This window comes from Pecten maximus, chromosome 15 (assembly GCF_902652985.1).
Source record: "Pecten maximus chromosome 15, xPecMax1.1, whole genome shotgun sequence".
NCBI classification, from domain to species: Eukaryota; Metazoa; Mollusca; class Bivalvia; order Pectinida; family Pectinidae; genus Pecten; species Pecten maximus.
Genome location: NC_047029.1, coordinates 25,036,271 through 25,060,633, shown reverse-complemented (window position 1 = coordinate 25,060,633; position 24,363 = coordinate 25,036,271). Strand labels below are relative to the sequence as shown.

Below are 24,363 nucleotides of genomic sequence, written 5' to 3'. Positions count from 1 at the left end.
ACAAGATTGGTTTCTGGTGTATTATTTAATGAAAAAATGGTCACATCACAACAGTCTACTGAAAACAGAGAGAAATCTTTGACAGGTCACAACTCAGAGATGATGGCTTTGTTATCATGTAGCCAAATTGTAACACTCAAGTTGATGGACAAGAAATCCATACTAATTTAATGGTGTCTAACTGCTCATTGATGAAGTCCAACTAGATTGGCAATGGAAATGAAAACAAGATCGGCTATACCAGCTGTCAGTTTATGTTCTGGGTTCTTAATATCACTAGCTAATTAGCTCCCGTACTTTTAATTTAAAACTTCCAGTCTGGTAGAATGAAGTACATCGAAGAGATACAACCTCTAAGTCTCAATATTTCTTACTATGATGTTAAAATCCTAAAGCTGGGCCAGTCATAAAAGTATCTGGCCCCAAGAGGTCATATGTTAACATTTGAAGGTGTTGTTTATCTGTCATGGGTGAAAGGGCTAACCAGAAGCCCATGATAAGTTGTCACTGACCTCTGAAGTAAGTAAAGAGAACTTGTTTTGGAAATTAGATATATTGACAAATATATACAGAATGTGTGTATAGTTTACCCTAACAGAAACACAACACAAGACCTATCAGATTACCGTATTAATCCTTAAATAAGTCCCCTCTTGCCTCCCCTACTGTTAAAGTTCAGTACCATATTTATCCTTAAATAAGCCCTCTCTCCTACTGTTAAAGTTTAGTGCCATATTTATTCATAAATAAGCCCTCTCTCCTACTGTTAAAGTTTAGTGCCATATTTATTCATAAATAAGCCCTCTCTCCTACTGTTAAAGTTCAGTACCATATTTATCCTTAAATAAGCTCCATCTCCTTCTGTTAAAGTTTAGTACCATATTTATCCATAAATTAGCCCCCTCTCCTACTGTAAAAGTTTAGTATTAATGTTTAAGGGCTTATTTGTGAAACACTTCTAGCTTATACTATCATAAAGTTGATGATTCTGCAAAAATGAAGAAGGGATCGCTTATTTGTGAGCTGAGGCTTCTTGTAGATAAATATGGAAGTCAAGTTAAACCATGGACTGAACAATGAAATACATATAGTTTTTCCACACTTATTGTTAAATTAGGTTCAGGAACAAAAATGTCTCTTATTGTTGGAGTGACATCTGTTCAGGATTATAAGCTCTGGTTTGGTGGGAGTACAAGCACTAAGGAAGGTTACACAGGTGCTAACATCGGTGTTTCGATTCTACTATCTTGTGTGCCATTTTACCTGCCGTTTTGACTCCTGTTTCCTATTGAAGGTCAGATGAAGGTTAACAGTAGCCTGAGACTTGGCAGGTTATCCTCCCAGAATCTTTGAACTACTGATAAACAATTTATGTGCGGTTGTTTAACACCACTAGGTCAGTATCAGGTTACCCTTCTCCAGTTCATAATGTTTATAAAACAAAGACCAATATTTGGGGAAAAGACAGTTGGAGGAGGATCAGCTGAAGGCACCTGGAATGAGGGGGTGGGGGTATCAGAGGTGAGGGGCTGGATGGAGGGGGTGGGGGTATCAACAGTGAGGGGCTGGATGGAGAGAGGGTGGGGGTATCAGAAGTGAGGGACTGGATGGAGGGGGTGGGGGTATCAGAAGTGAGGGGCTGGATGGAGGGGGTGGGGGTATCAACAGTGAGGGACTGGATTGAGGGGGTGGGGGTATCAGAAGTGAAGGACTGGATGGATGGTTGGGAGTATCAGAAGTGAGGGGCTGGATGGAGGGGGTGGGGTATCAGATGTGAGGGACTGGATTGAGGGGGTGGGGATATCAGAAGTGAGGGACGGATGGAGTGGGTGGGGGTATCAGAAATGAGGGACTGGATGGAGGGGGTGGGGTATCAGAAGTGAGGGACTGGATTGAGGGGGTGGGGTATCAGAAGTGAGGGACGGATGGAGTGGGTGGGGGTATCAGAAATGAGGGACTGGATGGAGGGGGTGGGGTATCAGAAGTGAGGGACTGGATTGAGGGGGTGGGGGTATCAGAAATGAGGGACGGATGGAGTGGGTGGGGGTATCAGAAATGAGGGACTGGATGGAGGGGGTGGGGTATCAGAAATGAGGGACTGGATGGAGGGGGTGGGGTATCAGAAGTGAGGGACTGGATTGAGGGGGTGGGGTATCAGAAGTGAGGGACGGATGGAGAGGGTGGGGGTATCAGAAGTGAGGGACTGGATTGAGGGGGTGGGGGTATCAGATGTGAGGGGCTGGATGGAGGGGGTGGGGGTATCAGAAGTGAGGGACTGGATTGAGGGGGTGGGGGTATCAGATGTGAAGGACTGGATGGAGTGGGTGGGGGTATCAGAAGTGAAGGACTGGATGGATGGTTGGGAGTATCAGAAGTGAGGGACGGATGGAGTGGGTGGGGGTATCAGAAGTGAGCGACTGGATGGAGAGGGTGGGGGTATCAGATGTGAAGGACTGGATGGAGGGGGTGGGGGTATCAGAAGTGAGGGACTGGATGGAGGGGGTGGGGGTATCAGAAGTGAAGGACTGGATGGAGGGGGTGGGGGTATCAGAAGTGAAGGACTGGATGGAGTGGGTGGGGGTATCAGAAGTGAAGGACTGGATGGAGGGGGTGGGGGTATCAGAAGTGAAGGACTGGATGGAGGGGGGGGGGGGTATCAGAAGTGAGGGACTGGATGGATGGTTGGGAGTATCAGAAGTGAGGGACGGATGGAGTGGGTGGGGGTATCAGAAGTGAGCGACTGGATGGAGAGGGTGGGGGTATCAGATGTGAAGGACTGGATGGAGGGGGTGGGGGTATCAGAAGTGAGGGACTGGATGGAGGGGGTGGGGGTATCAGAAGTGAAGGACTGGATGGAGGGGGTGGGGGTATCAGAAGTGAAGGACTGGATGGAGTGGGTGGGGGTATCAGAAGTGAGGGACTGGATGGAGGGGACGGGGGTATCAGAAGTGAAGGACTGGATGGAGTGGGTGGGGGTATCAGAAGTGAAGGACTGGATTGAGGGGGTGGGGGTATCAGAAGTGAGGGGCTGGATGGAGGGGGTGGGGGTATCAGATGTGAGGGGCTGGATGGAGGGGGTGGGGGTATCAGAAGTGAGGGACTGGATTGAGTGGGTGGGGGTATCAGAAGTGAAGGACTGGATGGAGTGGGTGGGGGTATCAGATGTGAAGGACTGGATGGAGTGGGTGGGGGTATCAGAAGTGAAGGACTGGATGGAGTGGGTGGGGGTATCAGAAGTGAAGGACTGGATGGAGTGGGTGGGGGTATCAGATGTGAAGGACTGGATGGAGTGGGTGGGGGTATCAGATGTGAAGGACTGGATGGAGTGGGTGGGGGTATCAGATGTGAAGGACTGGATGGAGTGGGTGGGGGTATCAGATGTGAAGGACTGGATGGAGTGGGTGGGGGTATCAGAAGTGAAGGACTGGATGGAGTGGGTGGGGGTATCAGATGTGAAGGACTGGATGGAGGGGGTGGGGGTATCAGATGTGAGGGACTGGATGGAGGGGGTGGGGGTATCAGATGTGAGGGACTGGATGGAGGGTTAGGAGTATCAGATGTGAGGGGCTGGATGGAGGAGTTGAAGGATAAATCAGCAATGAGAAGGGACAAGTTAAAGGAGGATGAGGCATGAAGCTGTAGAGGGATTGGAAGGTCTGAATAGCAGAATATGCCTAGTTGCCAATTCATGATTACAATGCAGGCTTCCAAAATACACAGAACTAAATTTATGTCACAAGAACTGCTCTATTTTATTGATGGTAAATGGCTGTTCAAACTAAAATAAAACAACATGATAACCTTTGATAAATATGTTAGACTAGGAGAATGTCGTCAGGATAGAATTGAAGGAAATTGCATTTTCAAAGATGATTATTTATGTAAGCTATACATTATAGATGTGTTCATAGGCCTCAGATTAACTTAAATGAAATGTAACTGGTTATTCTTATTCCTTCTATATATAGGCTTGCAGTTATCAAGTCAATTCTTCAGCTGAGGTTGATGATTTGATTTATTGACCACAGAATAGATGAAATTAACTGAGGACGAAGTAAACTTAAAATTACATTATTTTAGTTTATTTATAATCTGTAACATTGTACCCATTAAGTAATTACCAATAGCTAATGATGTTTTTTATTCACTAACCCCAATAAACACTTCGTCATTATTTATGTTGTAAAAACAAACAAGCCATGATGTTTAGCCAATCCTTTATCGTCAACACCTTGATTTAGATCCCTGCATGTTTACATTGGCATGTCTCCTTAGTAAGAAGATGAATTGGCAGCATAGTTAGGCTCTGGAGACATTTTCTTTCAACAATATTGCTTTGAAATTTAGAAATTAAATTACAATTTCATTAAACTATATTACGATTGTCAGCACAAATCATGATATAAGTTGAGTATGTATGACCCAGGGGGAAAAAATACTTAATTTCAGAGCAGTAGTTGATTATCAATGATTCAAGCTACCAACAGCTTTAACTGTATTCTCAAAGGCAGGTGTTTTATTTTGATACAAAATAACCGTCCAGGATGATGTAATCGTGTTTTGGGTTCTCAGGTGCCCACCTTCACTCTCGGGAGTTTAGTCAATCATTTAAACAAAGGTTATTATCTGGAATGATGCAGCATCCTTTTGTGTGTGAAATTGGTGAATAATTAAAGATCCACGGCCTCTAATGTGTTATTTTGAATGTTTTTCTATGAAATAATACACAGAAATAAGATAGCCTTGATCAGTCATAGTGTTGTGTACGTGATACCCTTATCAACTTGTGGAAGAGTTGCCACCTCTGATAGAAGATTTTTTGTTAATGATTGATTAGAAAGTGCTTTCGAACTTATCTTGCTTTCTAAGCTTATCTCGCAGGGATAGGGGGCAAATCGGTTGATGAAATCTTGGTCTCGTGAATGTTTTAGTACATGTGTTTATTGGTCCTACCGGACTCTGCATTTTCATGATCCCTTAGGTTTATAAGAAGCTTAATTTAGGGCATTGCATGCTTCTTCAAGGCACTGCTTTCTTACTTATTTTCCATATGGAGGTCTTCAAAAAGGTTTTGTTAACCTTGACAACAAGTGTACAAGGATGAAATGTCACTTGTCCTTGTACATTTAAAGAAGAATATTATATCTCTTTTCCATGCACATGTATTTAAAGAGGAATGCCACTTTTTCTTATTGAGTCAAGTTCATCTTGGACCACAGTTTAAATTAGCCACTTATATTGATAATTCAACGAAGCATTGATTTAAGTTTCCTGTGGAAGATGGTGAAGAAAAATCATCAAAATCTAACACTAAAAAAAAAATCATCAAAATCTAACACTATACATGGTAGAAATTGATCGTGAGAGGACGATAATTAGGAATCAACCTTTCTAACATATTTGTGACGGTTTTTATTTGGAAGTGGGGAACTTTTCATTTTAACCACAATTAACCTGCATCTTATAAGTAAAATAATACAAAGTTAACAAATTTGGATTAATGGGTGAAATTCTGCAGGTAAGTCAGGGGCATAAAAACAAATAACGTATACTTTTAATTATTGTTTTTATAAAACCACATTTTAAAATGAAATATAAAAATTCTTAGTTAAATTTTACATTGAACAGATTCAAAACTTTTAGATACGATCAGACCTGAAAAAAATTATCAGTGTAAACATGAAAACAATTGCATGTTTAAATCAATAAATTGTTGTAATTAGTTCCACTATTTGAACTCCCTTGAGAGGCAGGAACTCCAGCTTTGCACTCATTCCAGTCATTAATTGGTTGGTTTATGTAGTAGGTGATCTCTAACTACTATTCCTAGATGTAAGATGTTCCTCTTGGGACGGTTACATATTGAAATTGGGTCTATAGCACCATAAACACTCGGAGTTATGTCCCTTCCTTCATTTTAGTTTGTTCAGCAAGGGGGGAACTTGTAGTTTGATTTGTTTTTGTTTACCGTCCTATTAACACCCATGGTCATTTAAGGACGTGCCAGGTTTTAGAGGTGGAGGAAAGCCGGAGGACCCAGAGAAAAACCACCGGCCTACGGTCAGTACCTGGCAACTGCCCCACGTAGGTTTCGAACTCGCAACCCAGAGGTGGAGGGCTAGCGTTAAAGTATCGGGACACCTTAACCACTCGACCACCGCGGCCCCTGGGGAACTTGTAGATTGTTATATTAATACTGTTGAGAAAACAAATGATGGGTAGACCTTGTTTATTTCTATAGAATGTGTGATGAAATTACCCCATCAACTTCAGTGTCTATTTATGTAACAGACAATTGATATGCATAGAGCCATCATACAAGATGCAAATTGTCCGATACTTGATTTCTTGTATGGAATCTATCTCCCTTGCGGTTATTGGTTTTCAGATTACTTTTTGTTAAATGATGGCATTGTTCAACGGCAACCTACCCACATCATACTCCTGGATGAGGTTTGTGAAGTTTTGTAATTTCCTCTGAAAGGCAACAATCAAAATATTAGCTAGGTGTTATTTCAATGTAAATCAAGCTGAAGGACTCATTTTGGCTTCTTGATTATAATTGTGATATTGGATTGAGACAAGACCTGTTAAACCTAGGTTTTATTCTAAGAAGAATTGAATTCTAATATTGAAAATGTTTTCCTAAAAGCCTAAGCTGTGCATGAATTTGAAATTAGCTCCAAATTCATGTAAAAAATGTCTTGTGCCAGAAATATTGCATTTAAAATTTGACATCAACAATGTTTATAAAAGCCTTGTCAAGGTTACTTTTTTAGAATCTGGGGAGTGTTGTGTGTTGCCAGCAGTAGATTCTGCAGTGTTATTGTGAAATAACAATATCCCTTAATATATTGACATTGCAATATACCTGTAACAGTACCTCAAAGTAGAAATTTGTCCAAATGGTTTGGCAGAGTACCAAGTACGGACAAGATCACAAATGATAGTTTAGTCACAAGACTCTGTATATGTTAATTAAGAAGAATGTTTTTGATGACCAAAATAGCTTTGACCAGAGACAAGATCACAAATGAAAGTTTAGTCACAAGATTCTGTATATGTTAATTAAGAAGAATGTTTTTGATGACCAAAATAACTTTGACCAGATTGTTAACTTAAGATATACTATGCATAATCTATGCTTATTTGTAAATATAGGCTTCTAGAGTTACTTATCTGTGTTTGAATGAAGTAAATATTGGACCTGTCTAAATTCAACTGTAATAAGTTCTGCACTATAGTCTTACTTATGATTTCACTTTCCGATTATTTCACCTGGAAAAGTTGTCTCCGAATACAGGTTATACATTAGGGTTGTACAACATTTCACCGATTCATCATAACATTACTCTTCCATATGCTGCTACCCATTGTTCTAGCTAGGCTGATGAGTGAGAAGTTCTATATAACTGAATAGACTTGCTCAAGTCCATACTATATAAAATTTGGTCTCTTGGTGACTTTTCTTTGTTGAGGAAATCAGCATCTTTGTTTTTGTTTATCCCATAAATAAGTAAGCTAGAAATTAAAGGGGAAATAGTGGTTAGGATATTACAGTATAGACACGCATTTCATTTGTTTTGTTAAAAGTCGGTTAGTTTAACATGAAAATTTCTAAACAAATTTCATATCTCCCATTGTGATTTAGTATTCCTTCGATCATTTGTCTGAATTTGGTGGATTTTTTTCTTTAAAGGGGAGGAGGTTACTTTTTCTTTAATATTTGTTTTCTTTGCTTATAATATGTTGGCGATGACAGTTTTTTATGCTGATTTGATGTCAAACGACTGTTGGTGGTCGGCCCTGTGTACTGAGTCTGACAGACCTATACATGATTCAGTAGTAATAGTCTGAGTTACTGCTGATTGATTGAGAGATTGTACTGTTATAGGGAAAAGTGATGCAATGTTCTGTGTGAGCAAGCGAAAATGATCAGGGCTAGAGAGAGGGGGATCAGGACTATGGATAGTGAGGACCAGGGCTAGAGAGAGGGGGATCAGGTCTAGTAGGGAGAGGGGGGATCAGGGTTAGGGAGAGAGGGGAGATTGGTACTAGGGAGAGGGGGAATCAGGGCTAGGGAGAGAGGGGGGATCAGGTCTAGTAGGAAGAGAGGGGGATCAGGTCTAGTAGAGAGAGGGGGATCAGGTCTAGTAGGTAGAGGAGGGGATCAGGTCTAGTAGGGAGAGGGGGGTCAGGTCTAGTAGGTAGAGGAGGGGATCAGGTCTAGTAGGGAGAGGGGGGGTCAGGTCTAGTAGGGAGAGGGGGGATCAGGTCTAGTAGAGAGAGGGGGATCAGGTCTAGTAGGTAGAGGAGGGGATCAGGTCTAGTAGAGAGAGGGGGGGGGGGGTCAGGTCTAGTAGGGAGAGGAGGGGATCAGGTCTAGTAGGGAGAGGGGGATCAGGTCTAGTAGGGAGAGGGGGGATCAGGGCTAGGGAGAGAGGGGGATCAGGGCTAGGGAGAGAGGGGGATCAGGTCTAGTAGGGAGAGAGGGGGATCAGGGCTAGGGAGAGAGGGGGATCAGGACTAGGGAGAGAGGGGGATCAGGTCTAGTAGGGAGAGGGGGATCAGGTCTAGTAGGGAGAGGGGGGATCAGGTCTAGTAGGGAGAGGAGGGGATCAGGTCTAGTAGGGAGAGGAGGGGATCAGGTCTAGTAGGGAGAGGGGGGGGGGGTCAGGTCTAGTAGGGAGAGGGGGGGGGGGTCAGGTCTAGTAGGGAGAGGGGGGATCAGGTCTAGTAGGGAGAGGTGGATCAGGTCTAGTAGGGAGAGGAGGGGATCAGGGCTAGGGAGAGAGGGGGATCAGGTCTAGTAGGGAGAGGGGGGATCAGGTCTAGTAGGGAGAGGAGGGGATCAGGTCTAGTAGGGAGAGGAGGGGATCGGGTCTAGTAGGGAGAGGAGGGGATCAGGTCTAGTAGGGAGAGGGGGGATCAGGTCTAGTAGGGAGAGGGGGGATCAGGTCTAGTAGGGAGAGGGGGATCAGGTCTAGTAGGGAGAGGAGGGGATCAGGTCTAGTAGGGAGGGGGGGATCAAGTCAAGTAGGGAGATGGGGATCAGGTCTAGTATAGAGAGGGGGGATCAGGTCCAGGAAGAGTGAAGACCAGGGCTAGGAAGAAAGGGAGATTGGGGCTAGGGAGAAGGGGTGGGTGGGATCAGGTCTAGTAGGGAGAGGGGGGATCAGGTCTAGTAGGGAGGGGGGTGGGATCAGGTCCAGTAGGGAAGGGGGGAGGATCAGGTCTAGTAGGGAGGGGGGTGGGATCAGGTCTAGTAGGGAGAGGGGGGTCAGGTCTAGTAGGGAGAGGGGGGTCAGGTCTAGTAGGGAGAGGAGGGGATCAGGTCTAGTAGGGAAAGGGGGATCGGGTCCAGTAGGGAGAGGGGGGGGGGGGGGGATCAGGTCTAGTAGGGAAAGGGGGATCAGGGCTACTGAACATATTTCCTGTAAAGCTAATGTTAATGTAACATGTTTCTGCAATGTGTTTTAAATCCTGGCAAGAATTCAAAATCAGGATAGATAAAAAATGAATTTATTTGAATATATTTTATTTATTCAATTAAGGACATCTGTCGCTGATTTCTTGTGATTAAGAGGGGGTGGACTTTATAGAAGATTTAAACAGTTTTATCAATGGATGAAGTGCCTGATAAGGTTTATAAATTGATCCCTGTGTATTAGGCTGTCTGATAAAAACCTGTAGACAGCTGTTTATTGATAGTTAGATATACACTGCTGGTAATAGCATTATTGATTGTGATCTCTTGGTGTTTAATCATTTTTATATTGGTCACTTTAAATGTTAAGATTTCCATTTGTAAATTTCTTGCAGGTTAGTAGACTGTTGATGAGATGAATACATGTGCATGTGTCTATCATATCCAACAGAGGGTCTACAGTTCGGGCCCCCTGTTAACCAAAAGAGTTAGTCAATGGTCGTCCTAATGAATGGACCATTGAGCCTCTTGTTACTTAAAAGAATAAGTCCACAGGTGTGCATATGGGGACCAACCCTGCTTCAAGAAAAAATTGTCACTGGTGTGCAGTACAGGCCCATTTGGCCCCCTGTTAACCAAAAGAGTTAGTCACTGGTGTATGATACAGGCCCATTGAGCCTTTTGTTACCAAAAGAATTAGTCACAGGTGTATGATACAGGCCCATTTGACCTTGTTGCTAAAAGAATAAGTCACAGGTGTATGATACAGGCCCATTTGGCCTCTAATGTTTCCAAAAAGCAATTCATATCCAGTGGTCAGCCACATGGTCAGTTGAGTGATCTAGCTGGACATTGACAGTGTAGCACTAGATTTTATGGACCCCTTGGGCAGAAGATCTGGCAAAACGTCACAGATGGCAAAGCACTGGTCATTTGGTCCTAAATACACATTTACCTGATATATGGCCAAGGCTGAAATTGACCAATGGTAAATTAACTTATGCCCCAACCACTGCCTTCCACTGTCAGATCATCATTATTTTTCTATTCATCTCCATATTGGAGACACATATCATTTACTGGTCAGTTCTGTTCTGGCAAGGACACTTATGATATTACTAAAGAGTAAGTTATCATTATACTGTGTGGTCAATTTAGGTCTGGCAGTGGCAAGGACACTAAGGACACTTATACAGGTCAGTTCTGTTCTGGCAAGGACACTTACTTATGATATAGAGAGTTATCATTATACTCTGTAGTCAGTTTTGTTCTGGCAGTGACTAGGACACTTAATTATTATACTGGTCAGTATTGGTCTGGAAGGTCTTAACTAGGGCACTTGAGTGTGATGAGTTCATTATTCAAACAAGCAATGTACATAAGTAATTTTCTGTAGTGATGGATGGGTTGTCTTTTAATTTACACCATATTTGCATGATTGATCACCAAAATTATGGTAATTCAGAAGTGCTTTTAAGCATAAGCAGTTTTCAGAAGTTTATCTACCTAGAGTGACGTACGTGTCTTGAGACTTTCCGGATTCATTGAGGAAGTGTTTATTTGGATATACCTTGACTCTGATGAAGATCAACAATTTTTCTGATATTCTGCAAAGCGTTCACAATCTCTTTGGAAATTTGAGCAATTCCAGTGTTCTAAACCCTGCAAAGTAACCCTGCAAAGTCTATTTAGGTGTTGAAGGTGTGCCAGAGGTCATCATAGGTCATTTAATAATCAATAGATGTATTCCCGACAATGTTCTTGTTGACTTAGTGAAATTGTTCTCACCTTATGGACATCTGAATTAATGGTCCCCATATGGTCTCAGTCTGCAGAATCCTCCAGGAGTTTGACCAAGGTCACCATCATCAGCTGGACATTACAGGACCAGGCTGACCGATATGATAACTGCTGGTGTCCAGCTGTTAGTCTGTCTGTGTGTCAGCTGGCTCATTCATATTTTCTTTGACTGGACAGTCCAAGTGATAAACTATTTCTCCAACAGCCGGTAGCATTCTGTTTCCAAGGTAATCTGGCCTTACTCCAGCAGCCTGTAACATTCTGTTCCCAAGGGATCCATTCTTGGCACCTACTAGTACTCCTGAGGACATTACACCCATATTAGAAAATTTACGGAAAAAAGGGCAGAAAATAATTCAGAAACTAACCAAGCTTTTATTTTCAAAGATGTCTCCAGGAGCTCTTCTGATGTGTGTTGTGTATTCAGGACTTGGTTGATGATCAATCTTTGGTTATCATTATGGCAGACATCCGATTCTTTTCTTGTGCTGATGGCTATATTATGATAAAAACTCATACTCCCAGTTTATAGTCTCCGGGGAAAACTGTTTCAATACAGTGTCCCCACCTCCAGTGCTGCTAGGATTGATCAGAGTGTACTGCCTGTTACCACCCTGGGAAAGGTAACTTGTCATTATATATCAACAACTGTAAACAAATTCAACATGTGAAGTATTCAATTCTCAGCTAAACATTCAATACTCCTGGGAGTATTTCCTACTTTATACCAACTGCTGGATCAATCAGTATTATTAAGAAAACTGTAGAAACGGTATCAATTAAATGCAGTGTCTTTGTTTAAACAGCAGCTTGTATCATAGAATCTAATTAATTCCTCATCTGTGCCATTCCACCAAGACTGGAAATTTAACTGTTTTAGACAATTATGTAACACAGTAAATTGTAAGACAGATGGCTAGTCTGTGTTGCTTCAATGGACTTGTGTTTTTGGATTACTGACATATTTGAGGAAGAATTCTTGACTAATTTGGGGAACAATAAACCTGTTTAAAAAGTGAATACATAAGCAGTATAAACTTCGTCTGTGGTTCCAATTGGATTTTATCTTAACCAAAATTGTGGCATAACTGGATTTATTTTTACCATGGAGGAAAGACCAAAGACCATTCAATTGTGTTGTAACAGCAGGAACGTGTCGGACATCCAGATTCATTGTCCTCAGGTAGGATTTCCATTTATCTTTAGGTTCAACCCTTTCCTTGGTCTTCTGAGAAAGATGTTCCAGACCATACCATGGTACAATGCTGCGACAAGGATTGTAAGATATCGGCAGTAATACATTAAATACAAACAAATGATTTGGACTGAACCGTTGAATCAAAAAAAGAAAGTACAAGGTATATACATGTACATATATAAAGAGGGATTTTTATTTTTTATTTTTTATTATTATTATTATTTTGAAGAAGCAAATTAATTATTTTCATTCTAGCACAAATCAAAGGGGTTTCTTTTATAAATTGACCAGTATGAACATTTTTATATTCAAGTTTTAAATGTGGAAAAAAATGTCTTTTCATTCTAATGCAGATTATTGGTATTTAATTTCTTTAGTAAATGGGGCAAATTTAAGTTTTAAATGTGAAAAATCTGTGTGGCCCTTTTTTATTGTAAGACAGATTATAAAGGTAAAAGGGGCCGGGGTATGCCTAGATGACTAAAAAGTGTTGGATCTTCCACTTCAAGGTCATCAACCTGTATTGTTTACATCCACAGTAGTGATCCTACCCTAACATGGAAGATAAACATTTAACCCCAATTCTCAAAAAGCCTTGTTATCTCAAAAAATTTCAAAATATATTTTCTCCATCAAGTTTGCAAATATTTCAATTTTACTCTCTGCATGTTATCATTTTAGTAAATATGTTTACATTTAATATTCAGATATTCCTGTTTTATTTTTCATATCTGAAAGACCAGTCACTTGTAGACAAATTAGTTTTGTGGCCTATAAGCTGAACTGATCTGTAAACCAGAATCTGCCCTAAGTCTCAGCTTGACATAGAACATACCCATTTTACTTCCTCATATTGAACAAAGCATTGTTAGTCTTACATTTATACATTTACCAAATTTTCTCAGCTATTTATATTATTATGTGATTTCTAAACAAATATTTTTTTAGGATTTGTTAAAAAAATTTGCTTTCAACTTATGGCGAATTTATTGAAGTTTGGCGAAATAAAAAATATGAAGAAGAATTTGTATGTGTTTCGTATGATGAAGATAACAAGGCTTTGATGTTTACGGCCAGTCAGTCCATGTTGTCCTGCTAATGACCAGTCTGTTTTTGTCAATATATTGACATAGGGTGCCTGTCATGATAGCAGGCCATTTGATTGGCTTATGATGTCATTTGTTTACCAAACCTGCTCTTTATTGACCTTAGGTCAGCACATCAAAAACATGGTAAACTTTAGAAAAAAAACATAGCCTTTGGTTCAAATTTGTAGTCAAACTCTGTAATATTGTAAATGTAAACCAGATTGGGGATTATGAAACCAATCTTTGGATGTTTTAGCTCTGTTAAGCTAACAATACTTGGACTGAGTGCTAAATGTTGGTCAGACATAATTGGGGGTCATATCTATTGGTCAAACTGGTGTTAATAAATAGGCCTAGCTTTTAATCTATCCCAATACAGAGATTGGCTGACCACAATGTTACACACATTTATTATATGTGAAATATTATGAAATGGCCAGCATAACTAGAACTGGAGTTGGGAACCCCTAATACTGATTTCTGACTACTGTATTTACATTAAGTGATTCACTTGGAGAATTCAGAGGCTGACATGTATAAGTGAAATATTATGATGGAAATAGCTAGAATTGGTTCTGACCACAGCTGATTACCTTAGACTGACCATCAGCCTGTAAGTGTTTTGTTAGAATTACTCTTCTATATTCTATTGCCTAGATTATCTCCCCCTAGTTCGAAACTTAGGATCAGATATATCCTCAAGACCAAAATCATAAAGTTCAATTTAATTGATAATTCTAATATTCTAGAGACAGGTGGCCAGTCTAAAATTACTTGTGAAATATAATATGAATCATCTGGAAATGTGGCATATGTAATTTTTTATTTTGAAAGACTATACATGTATATAGCTATAAAACAACTTTGAATATATTTGTGATTTAAGTGTTCAATACATGTATATATCAAAGACTTATTACATATGATTGAAATATTACACAACAGCTTCAAATAGCTACAACTGATTTTCAACTATAGACTGTTGCATCAATACATAACTTGTGAAAGATTACAAAACAGCTGTGGCTATCTGGAACAAGTTTTGATGTCTGCGGAGATTAACACCTGGTATAGTGAGGAGAACTTTTTAGATAGAAATATTGTACAGTAGCCAGGCTTTATAGTAAAAGTACTGGTTAGTTGTGGACTTTTGTAAGTATTATATGTGAAAGGGAGATAAATACCTATTATATAAGGTAAGTTCTGTAAAAGGGAGATAACTATCTATTCTATAAGGTAAGTTCTGTGAAAGGGAGATAACTACCTATTATATAAGGTAAGTTCTGTGAAAGGGAGATAATTACCTATTATATAAGGTAAGTTCTGTGAAAGGGAGATAACTACCTATTATATAAGGTAAGTTCTGTGAAAGGGAGATAATTACCTATTATATAAGGTAAGTTCTGTGAAAGGGAGATAACTACCTATTATATAAGGTAAGTTCTGTAAATGGTAGAAAACTACCTATTATATAAGGTAAGTTCTATGAAAAGGAGATAACTACCTATTATATAAGGTAAGTGATATCAACATTTATAGTGATATGACTTAAGATTGTATCCTCCCCTTATAGTACAAATTTGTTCTTGTGTACCATGGTTTAAATTTTAATTTAAGATATCTTAATGATCTGACAATACAGTACTGTAAAATTTTGCATCAGATTGATAAGGGTGTAACTTGTTGCTAGATAGAATTTGTAGACAGATATTGTCTTGACCAACTGCATGTTAAACTGGTTTACACCAGCTCTGTAAGCCTCTTTTAGGCCACACCAAATTAATCAGTTGTTCGTCGGGAATCCCGCTCCAAAAATATCAAAGTCGAGAAAAAAATAAAAATATTTTTTTCCCGCACCTCCGGAAAAATCGTCAAATCCGGATTTTTTTTCCGTTTTCCGACTTCTTTTTCCGGTTATTACAACACATTTCGACACTTGAAACGCCGACCCAAACAAGCGTTTCGTTGATACCTGATGCAGAGATGAAAAAAAATGGCGGAAAGGCTCCGGCCTAGCACGAGGATAGTTACTCCAATAACATTAGAGGTTTTTCACGACAGGAAACTTTTGACAGGCTGTCATGTAACGATATCCACCAATGTAATCAGGTGGAATAAGACATCATATACGTATAGGAGTAGAGGATAGTCTGCTGTAAATTCTTGGAATAGTATGGGTATTTTTATAGTAAGTGTACAGAGGGGGTCGGGTGCACTAATGTAAATACAGCGATCGAAGCGGAGAACAATGAAACGTTTTATGACCTTTTTATCCGCAGTATTAACTACCACCTTGGTTTAAACAGTATTTTATTATCAATGGTATATACAATACATGGGTCATTATATACAATAATTGGAAACTACCACCTTGGAAATTTTTTGTAATGTGGTAACAATCAAAGTATTTATTTTATTTTGAAGAATGATATTTTTTGTTAAATAAGGTCAGTACCTATGTGATTTTTTTTTTTATTTGTATTCCATAATAATAATCAGAAAATGTGGAATTATTTTATTCCAATTTCATCATTTCACAGTTGTCCTCTTAGTATTAGGGCTATTCCATTAAAATATCTAAATGACCCCAGGATTCCAAAACAATTCACCTCTGTCCATGGTTAGATTTCGCTCCAATTACTTCTGTGTATTAAAATTAATTAAATACATTCTTTGGGTGGTACCCCTAAAACAAACTGGACTCCTGGGGTAGGGTAGATGTTTTACTGGAAAAGCCCTTAGTTTTACTGTTAAATACAAGTCAATTATATTTGATAGATGCTGAATTCCCAGCCATATACATTTTAATGATTGTGTTTCTAATATGCCAATTTTCTGTTGTTTTATATGGTATTATTATTTTTGTTCCAGATAATTATATATGATATAGTGATTTTGTTTTTTCTGTGCCAATTTTCTTTTGTTTTATACATTATTTTCTATTATACCTGTATTTGTTCCATACAAATGAGAGAACTGTGTTAAGTTTGATTTGATCAAGTAGATCAGGTATTAAATTGTTGTTGGATTTTACATACAATTGTTTAGTTATTTGTGTATGAAATCACTTCATGATATACATGTACTTGAATTGATCACAAATAGACACAAACATCTGTTCAATATGGTATTCAGTTTATTTCCAACATTTAATGAAAAAAAAATAATGGAAAAAAATATCGCTCGCACATCATTTGAACGCTTCGCCTCTTGAAATCTCTAAATGGAAATTTTTTGCTAGAAAAAAAAATTTCGCTCGCTCGCCCCAATTTTTTTTACCAGTTTCCCGAAGAACAACTGATTAATTTGGTGTGGCCTTATAGGTAATGTAATCCTGGATAAAAACATTGTTCAAAGTAGGAAGTTGATAACAAATCTGTATGGTACTGAACCAGCATTTTACTGACTGTCTATGATGATAATGAATCAAAACTGTTTCCCTACAGATGTCAACTATAGTGAACATAAAATATGCTTCCTGTTCCCCGACTAGAGTGGATACAAAATATGCTCTCAGTGTTCCCCGACCATTGTCGACACAAAATATGTTTCCTGTTCCCCGACTAGAGTGGACACAAAATATGCTTCCTGTTCCCCGACTAGAGTGGACACAAAATATGCTTCCTGTTCCCCGACTATAGTGAACATAAAATATGCCTCCTGTTCCCCGACTAGAGTGGACACAAAATATGCTTCCTGTTCCCCGACCATAGTCGACACAAAATATGTTTCCTGTTCCCCGACTATAGTCGACACAAAATATGTTTCCTGTTCCCCGACTATAGTCGACACAAAATATGCTTCCTGTTCCCTGACTATAGTCGACACAAAATATGCTTCCTGTTCCCCGACTATAGTCGACACAAAATATGCTTCCTGTTCCCCGACCATAGTCGACACAAAATATGCTTCCTGTTCCCCGACCATAGTCGACACAAAATATGTTTCCTGTTTCCCGACTATAGTCGACACAAAATATGCTTCCTGTTCCCCGACCATAGTCGACACAAAATATGTTTCCTGTTCCCCGACCATAGTCGACACAAAATATGTTTCCTGTTCCCCGACTATAGTCGACACAAAATATGCTTCCTGTTCCCCGACTATAGTCGACACAAAATATGCTTCCTGTTCCCCGACCATAGTCGACACAAAATATGCTTCCTGTTCCCGACCATTGTCGACACGAAATATGTTTCCTGTTCCCCGACTATAGTTAACTCAAAATATGCTTCATGTTCCCCGACTATAGTCGACACAAAGTATGCTTCCTGTTCCCCGACTATAGTCGTCACAAAATATGCTTCCTGTTCCCCGACATATAAAATTAACTAATACGATGATATATGAAAGGTGTTTCAGAATTTTGATGTTGTAGCTGTCAGTTGACCTATTTTCCGTCAAGAGTTATTGGTGATATTTTCTGTAATGATATAGCTTATGTAATATGGAGGCTTGCTCGATATCCACTTCGGAAAGCACTGCCTAGATTGCCTGCATAGTGTTCCATGCAATATCTTAAGTATATTTCAGTAAATAATTCTCTGTAATCCTGGCCAATGACACAGACCATTTTGTTTCTGTACGAAAAAAACAACACAATGAAAAATGAAAAACAACACATAGAAAATGCACATGTAAACCGCCATTTTTCTTTAACTTTTGTGGGACAGCCTCATAACTACTTCCTGTATGGAATTCAGAAAGAACCATTGCTTTATTCTGTACGGACGAATTTAAGTAAGCCAGAACACGGTATCGGATCTAAAAAAATATTATTCTTGTTGTAGTGGGTCGAGGCTGGTGATGAAGTTTGCTTGGTTAAACTATGTTTTACATATTTTAATATTATATTTCTCAGTGGAAGATAAAGTACTACCTAAATATCGACTTCAGCACTACTAGGGTATTTGTGTCATGTCTCCAACACATTAAAGGTGTCTAGTGTAGTAAATCAATCGAGACTGCTGATGCTGAGATTATTTGCGTGACATCAAAGTTGTTCGCAATCATATTTAGGATATATGTTTTGAAATAGAGATGACGATTTACGGGAAATATGATACATTGTTACAAGTTTACCTACGTGATTTATTAGATCTACATGCGGTTAAATCTACAAAATATATGTATTAATGTCAAGTTTCTTTACCTACCAATCTTTATTGTATAGGTTTATGGTGGTTTGAAATATCAACAGGATATTGATGGTGGAAAAACGCTATTAATCATTTCTTGAAATTAAAGAATATGGAAAATGGAAATAAATATGATATTCCTCATTTTTAATGAGACTATGCTATACTGACAATGATTCATGATTACTATGGCTGGTGGACAGAATTGGTCTGTTAGAAAATCTAAGTTCTGTATACTTATGTCCTTTCAAACTTGGATTGAAGAAAAGAATTATAACGATTTTCTAAATGGCACTATATTCTGACCATATTTTTTCTTTTTTAAATGAATTGGGAAAGATATATATGTCAAGAAAATTGTGAAAAAAATATTGCATGTTAAATAGAGGCTCTAACATAACAGTGTTCATACAATTTTGAATTAAGTAGTTCATGAAAAAAATATTTAAAGTCAAAGGGCTCATTTGCGTAGTACAAAAAGTATGTGACATATTGTTTATTTTGAACACTAAAATTGCATGGCAGTTAATAACTGGCCTCTGTTACATAATGATGTGTGATGATATTACCCATACCTTATTAAATATAATTAATTGATTAATTATTCAGGGCAATTATCAGTGTCTTTAAAAACTTTTGAGAATTTTTCGTTGTAAAAAACTACAGACACCAGAAACGTGTTGGTAATATTTTGTGTTTGATAGTATACATCATAGATTTTTCGATTAATAAAACCCAAACCTGCAGTGATAAGGTAGTAGGCACAATTTAATTTCAGCCCATACGTGTTCATTTGTAGTGAACATATGGCCGATGTTGACATTTTTACTCAATACTAACGTATATGTACACACAGAGTACACCCGACAGATTAAAAGGTCAAGGTCATACAGCTGATTAGGGTATGGGGTTCACTGGACCTCTTATGTAGACCATTGTTGTACTATTGTTAACTCTATGCTGTTAAGTACCTCCCACATTTTTCTCTGATTGGATTGTACCGACATCTGAGTAAAAATCTCTGACCAGAGTGATGAGAATGACCAGCTGATGGCTAAAAGTGTAAGTTTACAGATATTTCTTTAAATATTATTTATACATTTATGTTTATGTATTTATTCACTAATGATTACACTTCTATATATAGATTTGGCTGGGAATACAAAGACATATCTACCTGAGTATTAGTGTGGTGATTATGATAGACCTTATGACTGTCCTAGTCTCATAGGGCCATTGATAACATGATAGATGTAGTGGTACTAGATGTAGTGGTACTAGATGTAGTGGTACTAGATACAGGTTAGTATCTGCATTAAGTAGAGTTGTGTAACACTTGTCAGTCATATAGCAATGTCTGCTGTACTGGACAGCTATAAGGCTATCAGAGTTCTCTCCCTTTATTCTGGATATCTTTAAAGGAAATTATAAGTTGTAGTGCGATTTATCTGTGGTACACTTTTGTATGTTTGAGTATATATATATAATATATATGATATAGATCAGTACACAGTGCACACATGCTGTTTTGCATGTATACAAGTTATTGAGTGCAAAAATGTATGTCTCATATTTGCACTGGCTTATATTCAGCCTGTCGTTACCCTCCCTTGCGGGGGCCGCGGTGGCTGAGTGGTTAAGGTGTTCCGACACTTTATCACTAGTCCTCCACCTCTGGGTTGCAAGTTCAAAACCTAAGTGGGGCAGTTGCCAGGTACTGACTGTAGGCCGGTGGTTTTTCTCCGGGTACTCTGACTTTCCTCCACCTCCAAAACCTAGCACATCCTTAAATGACCCTGGCTGTTAATAGGACGTTAAACAAAAACAAACAAACACTCCCTTGTGTTGATTGCTGGTTAATCTTTTTGAACATATTTATATCAAAAATTAAAAGCTGAAATCAAAAATTAAACATCTCATCTCTGCCTTTATTAGGTGTCAACATGGTCTTTTAAATCAGCACATTCAAGATGGCTGCTCTTTCATGGGGGTTTATCTGATGTTAGAACAACCCCTTGGGAGCCCCATGTAAATAAGATGTGGAGCTGGGGCATATACTAGCTTTATGTTTTTAAATTGTACATGACGATTATTCAGAGTGGTTTATTTATAAACACTTCCTAACGCAGAGGGGGCCGCAGTGGCCGAGTGGTTAAGGTGTCCCGACACTTTATCACTAGCCCTCCACCTCTGGGTTGCGAGTTCGAAACCTACGTGGGGCAGTTGCCAGGTACTGACTGTAGGCTGGTGGTTTTTCTCCGGATACTCCGGCTTTCCTCAAATCTCCAAAACCTGGCACGTCCTTAAATGACCCTGGCTGTTAATAGGACGTTAAATAAAAACAAACCAAACCAAACTAACACAGAATTTGCATATGTAAACCTGTTTTATCCAAGATGTTATAATGTGAGTTCTGATTTCATAGTTCGCTGATAATTAAAAGCTTTCAATCTCTTACGTAAAACTGGTTTATGAAAGTCAATTTTGAATAAGGTACTTTAACCATTTTGTACACAGAATTGGTATTTTGAACTAAAATGTATCTGTATTAGAAAGTTTTGATTATAATTAAGAAAAATCGTTGCTTTGCATTAATTGCTGCACATTACCGACAGCACCATTAAGAGGGAACGGTTTTGAAATGAATCAGTGAATGGAGGTTCTTCTTTATTACAAATCATATACATTTTCATATAAACACTTGAGAAATGTAATGTACATCAAAAAATTGTCAAAAGTATGAACTGGGTTTATTGTGAGGTAAATTCATATTTTGTAGAATTATTCATCTCCAAGAAATCTCTTCAAGAAGTGATCGGTTTTGAGAGGGATCAGAGCATTGAAGTTCTACAGTATTACAAATCCAATATATTTATTTATAAACATTTATGAATTACTATATATGTACATCAAGTAAACTGTATTTATATAATAATTCATATTAAACTTTGAATGTTTGTGCTGTAAATTTAGTGCTCAAGTTTGGGTAAGGGGAGATAACTGTGAGAGACTTGGCAAGCCTTCAGTGATACTAAAGTGAGACGGTTGGTGTTAATTAAGCCTGACAATAGATCTACACAACAATAACAACCCAAGTAATCTGAATGCCAACTGTCTGGGTCCAAGTCTTCATAGTATTGTTAGCTTGACAAGGCATTTTATAGAAACTTTATAGGAATTTCCCCAATCTTAATATTTTGCTAACGAATCATTTTGAATAGCCTTAAATTATAATATTTGTTTCCATATTTGTTCATGTTTTGCTACAAGTGCATAAAAAAGTATATAATTGTTTCTCTGCCAATTTCTGTCCTACTGACAGACATGTTAGATAGTTTTATGTGAGTCGTTATTATGACACGCCTATGTACATGTGTAAATGTGTATAGTGTTGAAAGATGGTGGTTATAACAAAGATTATATATCAGACATTCATGAAAATCTGCTGGAAGAAAAACATCAATAGATTTGTGGTGTAAATCATACCACACAATTACAAATATAGCAGTTTAAGTTTTATCCATTCTATCACTCAACATAGCAATCCACTCATCACGACATATGGGTGTGTGTTGAGAAATTGGCATCACGATCTGTATATGAATTATATACCTTTAGCTGGAATTTTCAAACTACATGTTGGTACCCTTAGGTCTAGTTAAATAGTCTAGTTTAACTTGCAATGCTGACAGTTATCAAGTCAATCAATTCAACGTTAAGTCGGTCAGCTGATAGCTGTTGTTTACCTGTTTGATGGATCGTTGTCATTGACCTGACCCACTCCCACATAAACACCTGCCTAGATATACCAGCCAATATATTGCATTCACACACCCATAACTGTCGTCACTGCATGACCACACATTCCCCAGTTCCTCACCCATATCTTGTCATTAAGATTGGACAATGATATATTTATATAGATACATTATATATCACACCTGAGTACAAGTGAAAGGTGAATTCATCTCTCAAAGCAATGTTGCCATACATTATCAATTTTCTTTAAGAATGCTACAGAATGGAAAATTAAAAATTTATTCCATAATTAATAATTTGATTAATCAATGACTTTATTGATTTCTTGAACACCCAGATGGATTCATAAACTACCATATTCTGCCTAATAACGGCACCTATTCTTATAAATGCATCACTCTAGGAAGGTGGATGGGCGGAGGCTAAACTGAAACCTGTGAAAAAAGTCGCTTTTAATTCACGGAAATAGATCTTTAAACATACACTATTATGAAAAAGACTGCATTGTAAGTGGTTTTATCAAGATCAAGTCATTTTTGCCTAGTTCTGTAAGTGTAGGGTGTGCTTATTAGATCAGATAGGGTATGATATAAATATTAATTGAAATTGTTGAAAGGGAGGTAACTCTATCACAAATTACATGTATATTTTGTAAAGCAGTATACACCCTTAAGTAAATACACAAGATAGTTTTGATAGTTGTTTAGGGGGTTATGGTAAATTGGGAAACATAGACAAAAGTAGGGTTATATATTTACAACAAAATTAAAGCTGTATTATCTTAATCCTTAATTACAGATCTCTAGGAAGATTATAACAGATGTAAGTTTAGTGTATGATGGGAATGGAATTCTGTTTGGCATCTTCCTCCAAATAATTTATTGAAATTAGATCTCAACACATACCATGTGGGTTGGATTCTCCTTGCAGTGCTATAAGGAGTCTTAGAAATCAAAATGGATGACCTGCCAGGGATGATCTCTGATAGAGTTAGTCTGGTTAGCTCTCAGTAGTCCAACATATTGTATATTATATAGATAATTACTGAAAATAGCTGTTATTGCAAAAATTATTAGAACATTTAAGTACAGTATGCTTTATATGCTGTAGGTTTTATATAATGATAATGAGGAATGGTTGGGGTGGGGGGGGGGTACACTTGTAAATTTTATGGGGTAAGTGGACATAGCTTGTAGCCCTGGAGCATTACCCTACTTTTTAGAGATTCCTTGTTCATCTGAGACAGTGAAGGTTGCAGGAGTCTGTCTGTTGGTCATACTTCGGAAATTTATTTGACCAAATGTTGTGAATCCAATTACCAAGTTATGAACAGTGATGTACAAGTGAGGTGTTAAGATTTCTGGTTTTGATTAGGTAAGTAACTGTTTTGTTTCATCCAAAATACCACATTATTCTTTCACTAAAATCTTTTATGTAATGGAATTTGTTTTGAATTAAATTAAGAACATTTGATAGTCTGATTATATGATTGTTTTCAGGCATTAGTGATTTTTTTATTGGAGAAAATTCCACTGTTAAATGGAAAGTTGAAAATAGAAAAGTTATGTTTTAGATTTTATCTTAATTGGAAGATATTTGGTGAAAATATTTGAAGCATGGGGGAAGATAATTTGTTGAAATATGACTTAATAGGAAAAGTGATAGAAGAGACATAAGTGATTTGTTTTCTTGATAGAAAAAAACACTTTATTATTAGTCCCCTGCCGTTTGAAAAACGGGGGGACTTTAGGTTTACTCTCCGTCCGTCTGTCTGTCTGTCTGTCTGTCTGTCTGTCACACAACAGTTGTCCGGACAACTCCTTCTAAAGTACTACTCGGATCTTAACAAAACTTGGTATACATGATCAGTATAACATATAGTTGTGCATCCCACATTTGTTTTTTTCGAAAACCCTTTTTCAAAAAAAAAGGGGGAAATTAATAGGTGCACTT

At 38.3% G+C, this 24,363-nt stretch overlaps 1 protein-coding gene across 9 annotated transcripts in view; it reads left to right on the top strand.

Annotated features, from left to right (window-relative positions):
* LOC117343834 (5'-AMP-activated protein kinase subunit gamma-1-like) overlaps positions 1–24,363 on the top strand; it is a 343,598-nt gene that overhangs the window by 226,398 nt on the left and 92,837 nt on the right. The window contains exon 1 of one of the 9 annotated variants that reach the window (XM_033906361.1): positions 11,021–12,410. The exons of 7 other annotated variants lie outside the window; for them this stretch is intronic. In XM_033906361.1, coding sequence (XP_033762252.1) covers positions 12,333–12,410 — 78 coding nt within the window. In that variant the 5' untranslated portion in view covers positions 11,021–12,332. Of the gene's footprint in view, positions 1–11,020; positions 12,411–19,648; positions 19,714–24,363 lie in introns of those variants that run through there. One more of the 9 variants, XM_033906365.1, reaches the window with a different exon arrangement.